The 13,882-nt window shown below is 43.3% G+C and overlaps 2 protein-coding genes and 1 pseudogene across 4 annotated transcripts in view; 2 read left to right on the top strand and 1 right to left on the bottom strand.

Moving 5' to 3' along the window:
• Positions 1 to 1,285: 1,285 nt before the first annotated feature.
• On the bottom strand, positions 1,286 to 13,414 carry LOC133505754 (aminoacyl tRNA synthase complex-interacting multifunctional protein 1-like). 3 transcript variants are annotated; one of them, XM_061829186.1, is made up of 7 exons: positions 13,272 to 13,414; positions 7,647 to 7,777; positions 7,416 to 7,529; positions 5,123 to 5,284; positions 2,916 to 3,118; positions 2,582 to 2,750; positions 1,286 to 1,532 (listed from the first exon to the last, which is right to left on the bottom strand). In XM_061829186.1, the coding sequence occupies exons 1-7, from the start codon at positions 13,304 to 13,306 to the stop codon at positions 1,366 to 1,368; spliced, it is 981 nt and encodes a 326-aa protein (XP_061685170.1). In that variant the 5' UTR covers positions 13,307 to 13,414; the 3' UTR covers positions 1,286 to 1,365. The 3 variants fall into 3 exon arrangements, with proteins under 3 accessions (XP_061685170.1, XP_061685173.1, XP_061685172.1); XM_061829189.1 differs by lacking the exon at positions 13,272 to 13,414 and adding an exon at positions 11,058 to 11,175; XM_061829188.1 differs by lacking the exon at positions 13,272 to 13,414 and adding an exon at positions 10,685 to 11,051.
• Positions 11,079 to 13,882, top strand: part of tbck (TBC1 domain containing kinase) — a 36,480-nt gene continuing 33,676 nt past the window's right edge. The window contains exon 1 of the mRNA XM_061829179.1: positions 11,079 to 11,213. The gene's annotated coding sequence lies outside the window, so the exon portion shown is untranslated. The remainder of the gene's footprint in view (positions 11,214 to 13,882) is intronic.
• On the top strand, positions 12,955 to 13,073 carry LOC133506781 (5S ribosomal RNA; annotated as a pseudogene).

Here is a 13,882-nt window from a genome sequence, read left to right as displayed (position 1 = left end):
GTGAAAGGAGATGACAAAGCCTTTACTTTGAAGACTCACTTCTGCCCCCTGGTGGCACAAGTTGACTGTTTCAGCAGTGTCTTTTTTAGGGGTGGTACAGTATAATACAATGAATTTTACAATGCCAATTCAGATTAGTACTAAAAGTCTAGATATGGATCATGATCAACAGTCACTCAGCTCCAACAGAAAGAGGATGATCATGGACGAAGGGTCCCGTTTCATCCTGTTGATGTAAATTTATTGCTTGTGTTTTATTTTGGTGGGATTTATCGATTGTTGATAATATTTTTGCGGTGTGACAACAGCTCAGTTCGAAAAATTTGGGGACCAGGAGCTTTGAAGGTTTATTGCAAAATCTAGCAATCGGAACAGGTTGAGGTGCCCTTGAGCGAGGCTTTCGGATCTGGATTTCGGAACTATGTTGTTTATGCTAATGGGACTCTTAGTGGGGGTCTGTGTGCAAAAAAAAAAAAAAAAAAATCAAAGATCTGTTTACTTTGTCAAGTTATAGACGTTGTTAACCAGTGTCTGACGGCACAGGAACTAAATTACGCATCACATAGGAGTCCTATGGAGACGTTGAGGACCAGGTTCTAGTGATCATTTTGAAGGCTTCATACAGTCAAGCTTATGATGATGGGTCTGGTTTTTCCGACTGCTCTCCATATTGTTTTCAATGCCCATCCTGACATACTGGGGTGTTTTCCACGACTGGTTCTGAAATCGGGAGGCTCATACCCCTCGGGGATTTCACTAACCCAAAATTAGTGGACTGCAAAACAGAACCTGTCCTCTCTAAGGAGTCACTGGACCTTTAAGGTTTGGCAACTTCATGGGCTCACCACTTGTGAGAGGGGCCACAGCGGGACCTTGGCGATCCGATCCCCGGCTACAGAAACTAGCACAACTGCCAATGATGTTTAAAAGAGGTCTACCTGACAGTTTGCAGGTTCTGGTGTCAAACTGCCTCCTCAAATCTCATCCTGTGTGGGGTTTTGCCATTCCACAATCATGTTTGTTTGGCTCGCTGAAGACTAAATGGACCATGGGTGTGAGTCTGAATCGTGGCTTGACAATAAGTGGCCCTGCAATTGGCTGTCCATCATCCAAAGGGTGTCCCACCCAATGTCAGATGGGATTGGCTCCAACTCACCCGTGATCCCAACGAGGTCAGGTATTTCAAAAACTGGATGGATGTTTAAAAACAACACTTAACGTCACCGTAGGAGGACCATACCCCCTAAAGCAGGCTTTTCTTCAGAAAGCGAAGAAAATAACTCACTAGGAGGAAGATGAAAATTTTATTGAAGCCCTTCAAACGCTTATTGACTTCCATTTGGCACCAGGGGAACAACTCATCTTTTATTTGATGCCGCTGTTGGTCATGGTCTGCGCCCGGCACACTCCCTTGCCGACCACTTCGAATGGCGCCCCTTTGTAGGTCGCCACGCAGTCGCCATCTGTGCGCAGGTCCGGCTGAATCTGCTCCCACACTTTCTTCTTGGGGTTGAGCTCTTTGTCGGGCTCGCCTGCAAGTGTTTAAGAGCTTTAGACTGCAGTAGCAACCGTCACATTTCCGATGACGGACATTTTACCATTCTTAACACTTGGCTGAGCGATTGGAAACACAAGGATTTGATTGATGGAAAACAAAAATTAAAAAAAGGGACTTTGTACCTAATACAAAACAGTCCCAAACGCAAAAACAGACCACCGGGAAGGCCGTCTTCTCTTTCGTCCTTCGATTGGTCACAAACGATTTTGGGACCACTAATAAAAAAATAAAAAACATGATGGATGCAGCTGTGGCTCCACCTTAAATCCAAACTCCCACTTTGTTTTTTTTTGTCTAAAGATCACAGTTTGTTGTTGTTCCTGAGGAATGTCGGATGTCTCTGAAAGATTATCCTGGATGATTTTCCCGCGGTGTGGGGTGTGTGTGAAGGGATTTTTTTCCCATCTCTATCTGCACGGGTTCACGATCGTGTTAAAACTTTTATATTTATGATCGCAAATCCTGACCTGTGTGGACCTCACGTATTTCAGGTGAGCCGCAGACTCCGTGATTAAGACGTAACGTAAAACGAGAAAAAGACTGACCATTGTGCTATTGCCAAGACATTGAATCTTTTCAGATCCTATCACTGTAAGTAAGCCAATATCATCCTTGAATCGGATTGGCAACTATGAATCGTGGTAAGAATTCTTGGTAAAACAAATAGTGACACCAAACCCCATCGAGTATGCGGCATACGTTAAGGACCGCAGCAGGAATTTGCATATTTTTTTCCTCATCACGTGTGCAGTCTCTTGCATTTTAGAATTCGATTATGATGCAAGAGACTTGGATGTCAGCAACAGGCAAGAAAGTTTGTTTCCTGGCAGCATCATTGATAAGCTGGTCACAGGTCATTTTGCTGCAAACAGCACAAAGAATGCAAGCTTTTCCCTCTCATTATCATTGTCAGATGATGTGAACGACTAACTTGCCGTGTTGTTTCTGGCAGCCAGAGCAGCACCGAAACCTCACAGGTGGAAAATGCAAGTTTTGCTAACTAAAAGGGGGAAAAGAAAAAACCTGGGAAGCCCTGGAAAGTGACTCTGTCCCCTGGCGTGGCGCCGCTCGGAGGATCGAGGATTTCCACCATGTCGGGCGAGCTGGCGCACATGACCATGGCCTGGGACGTCACCCCTCTCATCTTGGCTGGCTTCAGGTTACAAAGCAGAACTGCCATGCGGTTCTGCATCTGCACCAGAGAGTTAAATACATTGTTATGGTCAATTTATTCCGAGACAGGAAAAGGGGAAAAAATAAGTTAAAGCCCTCATGACATTTTCATAAAGTGGAATATCACATTATGTAAGAAACTTGAGCATCTTTTCCAGCAGTTCAGTTCAAAGTGAGCGCGTACCTGGTCCAGAGACACGTGCTTGACGAGACCGCTGACCACCGTTCTGGGCGAAGACTCCCCAATGTCCACCTGCTCCACGTAGAGACTATCCGCATCCGGGTGCTTCTCAGCCGTGACGATGCGTCCGACGCGCAGGTCCAGCCGAGACACATCCACCTTGGCGTCGGCCTGACCAGCTGTTGCCGCCTGCTGTGGCTTTTTCTCTACGCATTTTATAGACAACAACAGTTAGCATGGTTTTATCCCACCTAAATTCAGACTTAAAGTAAAGAAGGTCAGAAGGAGCTACATTGTGTCTTTGTAGACCTAGAGAAAGCCTATGATAGAGTACCAAGAGAGGAACTGTGGTACTGCATGTGCAAGTTTGATGTGGCGGAGAAATACGTTAGAATAGTACAGGACATGTATGAGGGCAGCAGAACAGCGGTGAGGTGTGCTGTTGGTGTGTCAGAAGAATTTAAGGTGGAGGTGGGACTGCATCAGGGATCCGCACTGAGCCCCTTCCTGTTTGCGGTAGTTATGCATAGGCTGACAGATGAGGTTAATCACTAAGTCTTTCAGTATTTGGATTAACTCTATAAGTGTCTTCTGCTTTTTCTTTAATTGCATCACCACCACAGAAGGGTACCAGTACCATAACCATAGAATAGGAAGTAAAATGTGTTGCTAAAGATTTCAGATCTGTTAGCATCAAAGGATTAAAACCTGTATTGCTTTTTTTTAACGTCACTTCGGAATGGCAAAGAGGAAAGTGTACTGATAACATAGAACAATACATGGCATTTCATGTGAGACCATAGTAGTTATTCATCAAGTCTGGTCCATGTACATTTCAGTTATCAATTCATTTTCGCATTGAACACATTTGCAATTCATCTTTAATATTTGTTCGTATTTACGAATAAACAGGCGCGTAAAATTTGTTAGGAGTAGAACTACAAAGATATTGAAAGACATCGCTTATTTTGTGTGGTCTTCACCGATGTTCCCTCTAACCTGCGGCACTGCCCAATTGCACACTTATCGCACACACTCAGCGCATATGAAAACCGATCAAGCGCAGTGAACCACAGCCCGATGTCTCTTTTTTTTTTTCAACATGGAAACAAACGGTCGCGAACAACGAGCTGCTGCTAAGCCTACAACGACTTCCTAGTTTACCTGACACCGCCCCATTCCGCTCTTAAAGGGGTACACTCAATTACAAACAGGACACACATCCGCAACTTTATATCTGCGGGCATGACTGGTGGACCACACTCGTAAGAAACTTGGTATCTGTGTCACGAGCACATATCTGCGGGCATGACTGACCACACCTGTATATTTTTCCAAATGTGAGTGACTGATAATGGGAATTTTTTTTGCTGATTATCACACTTGTATCCCCAGTACAGCGTTAAATATTACAACCCCCTCATCCCAAAAAATAATCAACTGTATAGTTAAGAATGTTGTGAGTTAGACCTGAAACAAATGAATTCACTTGTTATGGAAAATTCTATCTTTAGAACAACTTGGAAGTCCGTGAGCATCACGGAACCCATTGTATTCTACTTTGAAGCGACAACTGTATTCACATGTTTGAGACAGAAGCATCTGTGAATGCTTTCATGCTAGTTTAACAGAGTATGCGCAACACGGGTTTCTAGGAACCGTTTGTTTGAAACCATTTGAAGAGGTTTACCGAAGAAGCGAACCTCTTATTTAATTTAAAAAAAAAAAAAAAAAAAGGAGGCATCTGTCCGGAATAAGATCTCAACTCTTCCAGTTAGAATGCCACTGATGACTGCCGCGAGGGTGTGCCTTGCATTTCACATGCTACCAGCTGATGCCGAGGCCCTCTGCAGATTAATGAAACCCATCTGCCGCTATTTGGTAACAAATGTATTGAAAAGCCCGCAAATACAATAAATTCACCACGGGTTTTACGATAATGATGGGGGCGCGGCACTGCACAAAAGACAAACCCATCAGCACTTGATATGAGAAATGTGAACATCTCGAGATAAAATGCGTGTTTTTAATCTGACCGACCGCCTTTAAAAGAGTTAAAAGGTCATTTTTAATGTGTTCTATTCAGCGAGGACACAAACAAACTCCAATGGAATCCGCATCTGGAGAGGTGCGATGTGACGGATGGACACACCACTCAATGTTCTTGTCAACTTCTAACAGATTAATAACGCCAGGAATGTTGATGTCACCTTTTTTCTCGGGGTTCTTTTTATTCTTGCTGTCGTCTTTGAGGGGGGGGCTCTTGACAGTGGTTGCCGCATGTGTGACAGAGGGTGCGGGACCGCCGGGTTGCGGCGGGGTGGCATTGGACTTCGCAGAGACTTCCACTGACGGAACGGCGACATCTCGCACTGCGGGGGAAAGGAAAGAAGTACATTTCCATAGATTCCAAGACAAAACTTACCAAGTGTCAATCAAGACTTTGCAGTGCAGTTTTACCCTCAAGACCATTTACCAGTAAAATAATTTGGGATGGGTAAGTGCCATTACCAAGTATCGTTATTGGGGCGATACAGGCCTTTGTTCAATGTATCAGGTATTCATGAAGGCCAACAATCCCAGTTACCGATACTAACAGTTTAGCGGGGTCAATCGAGTTATTCCTCCTTGATCGTAGGTGGCACGACACTGCCGTATTTTAACACAACTGCTTCGGGAGCTTTGGGGACTGTTTGATGAAGAGCTGACCCAACAGGTGAGTTCGACGGATTACCCCAACTCCCTGTGAATAATGTGCACTCTTGTATAATACGCATCCCTAAAGTTGATGCTTCTACCCATGTATAATGCATTTTTACAATGCGTGATTTTTTTTCTACCCATATAAAACGAAGTATTAACTGTATTGTTAGTTTTTACAAAGAATTATTTTAAAGATAACTACTGGTAATACTTTTTTTTCCAATTTACTTGCTCTTATTTTGAAATTTCAAGTCCTTCCTTTGTTTAGTAAATGAGAAAACACAGTTGTGCTCATATGTTTGATGACCCAGGGCGAATTTGTAAGATGGATGCAATTCTTTACAGCTGACTACTTTGTAGGAGTCTGTCGTACTTGGATGTGAGGCCGCCTGGGAATATCAGGTGCTGTAAGCTTCTCTCCCCGACTAAAATGCAGAGAAGTTGCGTCAGGAAGGGCATCCGGCGTAAAAACTGTGCCAAACAAATGTGCGTTCATCTAAGATAACACGCTGTGGCGACCCCTAAAAAAAAATGTCATTGTGTTCAATGAAATTTTATGTATCTAAAGTACAAGTGGTAATTGATATTGGTCTCTGAATGTATCGGTATCAGTGGTACTCGTTCTGCTATCAGTCTGAAAAGAAGTAGTATTGAACATTCCGAGAAATAATTCTTTCCAGGGTCAAGCTGTCGCAGTCAGAAAACATTTGAAGGGGACAAAAAAGGGGGGAAAAAAACAATGTGAACCCCTGGGGGGGAGGGGGGAAACCCGTCACCATAAATGATTTTGACACAGCCAATGACCAGAATGATTTCCTTTTTTTTTTTTTTTTTAAAGATTTGACTCTTACATCTTTTCCTTTCCTACATCTGAGCGGGTCACAAATTTTCTCTTTGATGAACATTCAGACAATGTGGAAATTGTATCCATACAGTTTTTAGGTTTTGGTAGGTCAATGGGAGCAAATTCTTCAATGAATCACTCGTTCTCCAAACTGTCTTGATGCTTGGTTGCACTGCTCCTATCCTGTGGAAAAGTTCTACTGTGATTCCGGTTCCAAAAAGTGTCACACTCCAGCAAGAATAGAGATTTTAGACCTGTGGCATTATGTTGAAAAAAAAAAAATAATAATAAATTGCCGTTAATTTGGCTCAAACAATATCACAGGATCCTTCTCGTGATCTCTACCCTAAATCTAATCCCCCACCAATCACGAGACGTTACCAAGCGATCAGCTACAAAACCCTGCACCATAAACTCTCCTTCCTCTCAAAATCTATCTCAATATCATCTCTGTGAAATTGCAGTGACATTCCAAAATGTGACATAAAAATCCAGCCTCACCAAAGTGGAGGTTGCCTGTTCTCCCCGTGCCTTCCGTGGTCTTCACCCCTCGGGTCCTCGCGTTTCCTCCCACATTCCAAAAACATCCCTGGTAAGTTAACGTAAGACTAAATTGCTTAACTGGCCTTGCAACTGGCTGGTGACCAGTTCAGGGTGTACACGCAAAGAAAGCTGGGATAGGCTCCGCAAGCCCGCGACCCGAGTTGAGGATAAGTGGTTCGGAAAATGAGTGTACGGACAACTCTAAACGACTGATTATCAAAATTGATTGATTTCATCAATTAAATGGATTCATTGTTCCACCTCCATCCATTTCTTAGCCGCTTATCCTCACAATTGGATGCAGTTACATTGTGCTGGAGAAGCAAATGTTGAGACTGCTAAACAAAACAAAAAATGCCTTATATGTCCTTCATTCTACACAAAATAAAGAGTACGGCCAAGGGTAGCTTTACCTCCCCTCTTCTTCTCTTTGTCCAGCAGCTGTTTTTTCAGGTCCTCTATGTCCTGCTTCAGCTTGGCGTTTTCCACCAGAAGTTTCTTCTCCTCTCTAACACTGGCCTGGACGCCTACGAAGAGGTCAACTTTTATTATAAAATCTCCTACAATGGCACAAAAAGTCCGAAGTGCTCCTCCACTAAAAGTACTAGCATGAAATAAAGCAAGGGCTATTTAAAAGTATTTACTGGCTTTCTCTTTAAGCAGCTGGACTTGCTGTTTGAGGTACTCAATGATCTGGTCAGCCTCCGCGGCTCGCTGCTCCAGTCTCGCCAAGGGGTTGGAACTTGACATTTTGAACAGGGAGCGAGCTAAAAACCTGAAAGATAAAAAAGGATTTGGATATTTACAAATTTGTTTTTGGGACCGATCCTCCGGTCTGAGCGGAAAACCTCATCTATTCAGTTTTTGTGCTCAGGTTAATCCATCCATCCATTTTCTACCGCTTTTCCGGATCGGGTCGCGGGGAAGGAGCATCAGCAGGGATAACCCAGACTTCCCTTTCCACAGCCACTTCTTCCAGTTCTTCCGGAGGGATCCCGAGGCATTCCCAAGCCAGCCGAGAGACATGGTCTCTCCAGCGTTTTCTGGGTCGTCCCGGGGTCTCTTTCCGGCGGGACAGGCCCGGGACACCTCACCAAGGAGGCGTCCAAATCAGATGCCCCAGCCACCTCATCTGGCTCCTCTCAATGCGGAGGAGCAGCGGCTCGACACAGAGTCCCTCCCGGATGACAGAGGTTCTCACCCTCTCTCTAAGGGAGAACCTGGACACTCTGCAGAGGAAGCTCATTTCCGCCGCTTGTATCCCTAGATCTTGTTCTTTCGTTCGCGACCCACACCTCATGCCCATAGGTGAGGGTAGGAACGTAGATCGACTAGTCAATTGAGAGCTTCGCTTTTCGACTGAGCTTTACCACAACGGACCGATACAAAGTCCGCATCACTGCAGACGCTGCACTGATCAGTCTTCCCTCACTCGTGAACAAGAACCCAAGATACTCAAAGTCCTCCACTTGGGGCTCAGGTTACTACAAAACATTTTTTCAGAATATATTTGTTTATATAACATGGGTTAACATGCCTGATGCGTGATGTTGATGCTTTATGATCCTTTCCATTTCGAGTGCTGAGCTGCCATCTTGAGGCAGATACTGTATATGCGATTACAAATCCCCTAGTGCGAGTGTGCATAAAAATCATTTGCATATTTTTCTCTCATCACCGCAGGGCTAAGGCGCTACCACCCACAAACAGAATCTTTTAAGAGCATCCATTTTGTATAACTAAAGTATTCATTACGGTCGTGGCCGACCTGGAGTTCGTCCCAGCTAACTTTAAGCAATTGAAACGGGGGCTCACATTGGCCTGACAGCATTGGGGTACTGTGAATAAAAGTGATGAGAACAGCATTATTTCTACAAACCTGGAACAGGTTTTTGGCATTTAGCTAAATCTTTTTGTTAAGACTCTTATGTTGCAGTTGTAGGACATGGTAAGAACACTTTCCAAAAATAGCGCGTCCCTGTCAACAAATCAAAAAAGACCGCAGTGAGTCCGGCCCACCACTTTGGACCAGGGGGTCTCAAACTCATTTTTGTAGTGGGGCAGAATTTTCCAGGGGCGGCATATAAGCGTATAGAGACCTCATTACAGCATTTTTATGGACACAACTACACCTGCTTGAGTCTTATCATATTTTAGGGGAAAAATAAAACCAAAAAAAAAAAATTACATTTGAAATCAGACGTGTTGTCGTTGTCCAATTTGGGATTCGGTGAAAATAATATCAACCAACCAGTTAACGTGGAAAAACAGTTGCAATTTTGGTCAAGGTTTTCCACCCAAATGAAAAGAAATACAATAAGCAAGGAATTAAGGACACACATCATTGGTTTTACTGGGTTACACAATGACGCGCTAGGCTGGATCTGGCCCCTCGGCTTTGGTTTTAGCGCGCTTTAGTACTTTAAACCAACCATGCAGTGCCAAAAAGCGACACGGCACCCTCAAGCCAGGTCTCCGACTCACTGCAGACTGTCGACTGGTCGGGTTTCATTACTTCCATGCAACACTATGATTCATATCTTTATGCATAATTTCTATTGCGCGTGTGAATAGCAACAGTATATCATGATGACCTTGCCCTTGGCTATTGGCTAGATGCCTGGAGAGAGGAAAAAGGTGACCGCTGTCCAGAAGGCCCGGCAAAAGATAAACAATTAACCAGCCAATCTCAAATGACTCAACAAAGGGACGGCAGCAAACTTTCATTTTTATCGCCCTGAAGTAATTTACTGGCATGACAAAAAAAAAAAAAGCAGTTCTTTATGACGACGAACTTCGATAAAGGATAAATAAATGAATACAAAGTTTAGAGCTGGCTCAAGATGCAAAAAAAAAAAAAAAAAACAAAAAAAACAAAATGTTGAATGGTGAGGAAAATTAGAAACATTTAAACGCTGGAATTGATTGAGGGGGGGGGGACAACTAAATAGGGATCAAAGAGTTGTTTTTCTTGATTTAATTTAAACAAGCCCGGCGGGGTTCACCACATTTAAAGTTGAACTCATTTGGATAAGCATTGAAACAAAGTCATGGTAAACAACCGCCATCGAAACGCATATGGATCAATTATACTTTTGTTACTCGAATCATTCCATCTCTAAATACAAACCTAAAAGGTTTTTTTTATTATTATTATTTTAAATTGATAATCAAAAGAGGGGAATGTTTGCATCTTGTGCACTATTATGACGAAAACGTTATGGCACCACCTTAAGTCTTTAAGGGTAACTACATCCTAAAAATATCCATACAACCTCTTTGAATGGTTTAAAGTTTAGACAGGCTTGACCATATTAGGCATATTCTTCAAATTATTCAAAGCTTTGATTTTTTTTTTTTGGGGGGGGGGTTCTGTGTTTATGACAGTATATATAGGAACAATATTGAGAGTGTTGTCAACATGAAATCATGCAAGACCTCAAAGTGGACTTTGCGATGCAAGGTAAAATTTGCACTTTTAATCGGCAGACCAGGGAATTGATACCAAAAAAAAAAAAAATTACTATAGAAAAGCGGACAATAAAATAAGTTAGCTGTCACTAATTAGCTGCAGAATTGCTCCACAGACGTGGCGATCAAAATCTTTACTCGTAGCTGGCGTTGCAAGTAGGACTGTGTGAGCAAAATAAGTAACGCAAACATAAACATATATAAAACTTACATTAATTTCCTCCAGTCACCGCAACACGTTTCCTTGAGGGGGCGACGAGGGCTTGACACTCGCTTACTAGCTAAGATAGCACCAATTTCGTACAGGCGGGCGCAAGGGTACGAAATTAGGCCCAACGTTTGTAGATCTGCATTGCATGTGGATCCTACATTGAATAAGCCGCGTGCCGCGCTATTTTGCTATATGGATCGTTACAACCGGTCGTTTTCATGGAATTGAAAGCTATCGCCTGTTAATAATCAGTTCCGAACGACATTTTGACGGGTGCCTAAAAAAAATAAAAATTTTACAAATACATACTTCGAAAGCTCTTTATTTCTACAACATACCCGCACCTGAGTTGTAAACTCGTGTAAACCATTACCTCGTATTTGTCCCACAATTGTGACGTCACAGATCACGTGCCCTGTCAGAGTTGGCCGTAACGCTCGGCTTTCTAAATGAAAATATTGTTTATAATAGCGAGTTGTTCATGCTTCTTCCCTTTACCATAAAGAGGAAACAGAGACGCCATTAGCAGGTAATTTGTACATATGGTATTCCTTGTCTTCCTGCCTGAATATTATTTTTAATAATGTGTTCAGCGGGTATATGTTATGTTGAGTCCGGCGTCAATCTGCAGATTGTGCACTGTGCTGATGGAATAGTTTTTAGTTTAAACCTAAAAAATGTAGTCTCTATAAATCGTAAATTCAACGTTTTGTATAAAATCTCCTGTTTCAGGTCAGTCAGGATCACATTTTGTTAAATACCCCATTAATGATATCATTTCTGAAATAATTTAATGTTTGTTTTCTTCGAGGTCAAAAGTTTACATGCATTGGCATTTCCTATGAACTCCATGATTCGGGTCAAGCTTTTTTTTTTGGATAACCGGGGCGGCACGGCGGAAGAGCTGTAGAGCGTTGGCTTCACAGTTCCGAGGACCAGGGTTCAAATCCCGGCTTCGCCCTGTGTGGAGTTTGCATGTTCTCCCCGTGCGGGTTTTCCCGGGCCCTCCGGTTTCCTCCTAAATCACAAAAACGTGCATTCATTGGCGACTCTTAAATTGCCTCTTGGTGTGATTGTGGGTGCGACTGTTTGTCTTCGTGTGGCCTGCAATTGGCTGGCAACCACTCCAGGGTGTACTCCGCCTCCGGCCCGATAACAGCTGGGATAGGCTCCAGCACTTACCTTGTGAGGATAAGTGGGCTCATAAAATTTTGAATAACTTTCCACAAGCTTCTGACAGTACTTTGCTAGAATCCAGAAGTGGTGTCACTCAAGTCAGGTTTGTCGGTCGGCTCGCTCGCACACGCCTTTTCTGATCGGAACGCAAATTTTCGGTGAGATTCAGATCACGGCTTTGCGATCGCCGCTCCAAGATGTTAACTTTATCCTCCAGCCGCTTTTAACCATTTTTGCAGTATGGCGTAGGGTCCATTTGGAAGACCCATTTGCGCCCAAGTTTTAGCTTCCGAGCTGATCTGATCTGGTCTTGAGATGTTGCCTTAATATCGCCATGTAATATTCTTTCCTCATGATGCAGTTTATTTTATGAAGAGTTCCTGTTCTCGCTGCAGCAAAAGAGCCCCACGACATGATGCTGGCACCTCCATGATTCATAGTTGGGTTGGTGTTCTCGGGTCTACAAGCTTCCCCCTTTTTCCTCCAGATGTAACATCTGTCATTATAGTCAAACAGCTCCACTTTAGTTTCAACAGGCCGCAGGACATGTCTCCAGAAGTTAGGATCTTTTTGCAAACTGTAATCTGTTTTTTTTTTTTTTTTTTAAGTTTCATTGCTTCATTCTTGGCAAGTGGGCTTTCGCCCCATGTCGGTGCAGTACCCGTTTCACCGTGGATAATGACACGATCTTACCAGCATCTTCACAAGGTCTTTAACTTCTGTCCTGGGGGTTGATTCGGACATTTCAGAACAAAAACACGTTCGCCTATGGAAGTAGATTAGTTCCACCAGGATTTGAATTTGACATGCCGCAGAAAACAGGATTTGAATTTGAAAATGTAAAGTGATCACATTTACAATAGTTGCTAACAATTCGCTGTTGAAATTCAACTGGCTCCAATTTGCTGTGTAAAATTCACCGTCTGTGCCACCAGGCAGAACACCCGGCCAATCGCAGTTCCGCTTTCTTAGTCACCTGACGTCACATACTAAAAAAGCGTAACTGCGATTGCCTGGGTGTTCGGTTCTGACCTGAAGTAACCCTGCCTGGTGGCACAGACGGTGAATTTCAGACAGCGAATTGTAGCTGGTTAGCTTACGGCCACGCTACCCCGAGAACGCCCGATCTCGTCAGATCTCGGAAGCTAAACGCGTTTGGTCCTGGTCAGTACTTGGATGGGAGACCACCTGGGAATACCAGGTGCTGTAAGCTTCTCTCCCTAGCTAAATCCAGAGGGATCCGGCGTAAAAACTGCGCCAAGCAAACACGCGTTCATCTAAGATGACACGCTGTGGCGACCCCGAACGGGACAAGCCGAAAGGAAAAGAAGAAGAATTGTAGCAACTATTGAAACTGTGATCACTTTACATTTCAAATTCAAATCCTGGTGACGCTAATCTACTTCCATACCCGTCTCCTTCCTGAGCGGCGTGATGGCTGGACATTTCCACGATGGTTATACTTCTGTATAAATGTAGAAATTGCACGCAAGGACGAGCCAAACTTGCGGCGCTCTACGATTCTCTCGCTGATATCCTGGCCGAGTTCCTTCTGATTTTCCCATGATTTCAAGAAAAGGAAGCAGAGTGTTTGATGTGCGGCCTTAAGTACATCCCCAAGTGTGCCGTCAATTAACTCACAAGTTGTCATTTAACCTATCTGGAGCTTCCAAAGCCATGACCTCATCATCTGGGCTCCTCCATACTTTTTAAAGACACAGTCCTTTTTGTGTATGTACATTTATAACCTCATGGATGAGAATATATAATTCTCTAAGAAATTCTCCCTCTTATTATCGTGGCATTTAATGAAATTAAATAATTTTGGTGACCATGACTGACCTGAAACCGGAGGGGTTTGGTCTGATTTGACTTCAGACATTGAAACAAAAATCAAAACATGCATTTTTGCTGTGTATGTAAACTTTTGGTTTAAACTGTATCTATACGTGGGTGTGTGTGTGTCATGGCAGTATTTCTTAATTACAACTGATGATTAGAACGGCAGTGTTAATTTCCTGC

This window comes from Syngnathoides biaculeatus, chromosome 9 (assembly GCF_019802595.1).
Source record: "Syngnathoides biaculeatus isolate LvHL_M chromosome 9, ASM1980259v1, whole genome shotgun sequence".
NCBI lineage: Eukaryota > Metazoa > Chordata > Actinopteri > Syngnathiformes > Syngnathidae > Syngnathoides > Syngnathoides biaculeatus.
Note: the sequence above shows the minus strand (reverse complement) of the source record. Positions and strands in the feature narration are given on the sequence as shown.

Bases quoted from the DNA above. Each gene is read 5' to 3' on its own strand.
- LOC133505754 (XM_061829186.1), bottom strand. From the start codon at position 13,306: ATGTCCAGCCATCACGCCGCTCAGGAAGGAGACGG. The intron at 7,530-7,646 runs GTAAATACTTTT...ACCTCTTCGTAG, and splicing joins GCTGCTTAAAGAGAAAGCCA to GCGTCCAGGCCAGTGTTAGA. The intron at 2,751-2,915 runs GTACGCGCTCAC...TCTCTGGTGCAG, and splicing joins AGCACGTGTCTCTGGACCAG to ATGCAGAACCGCATGGCAGT.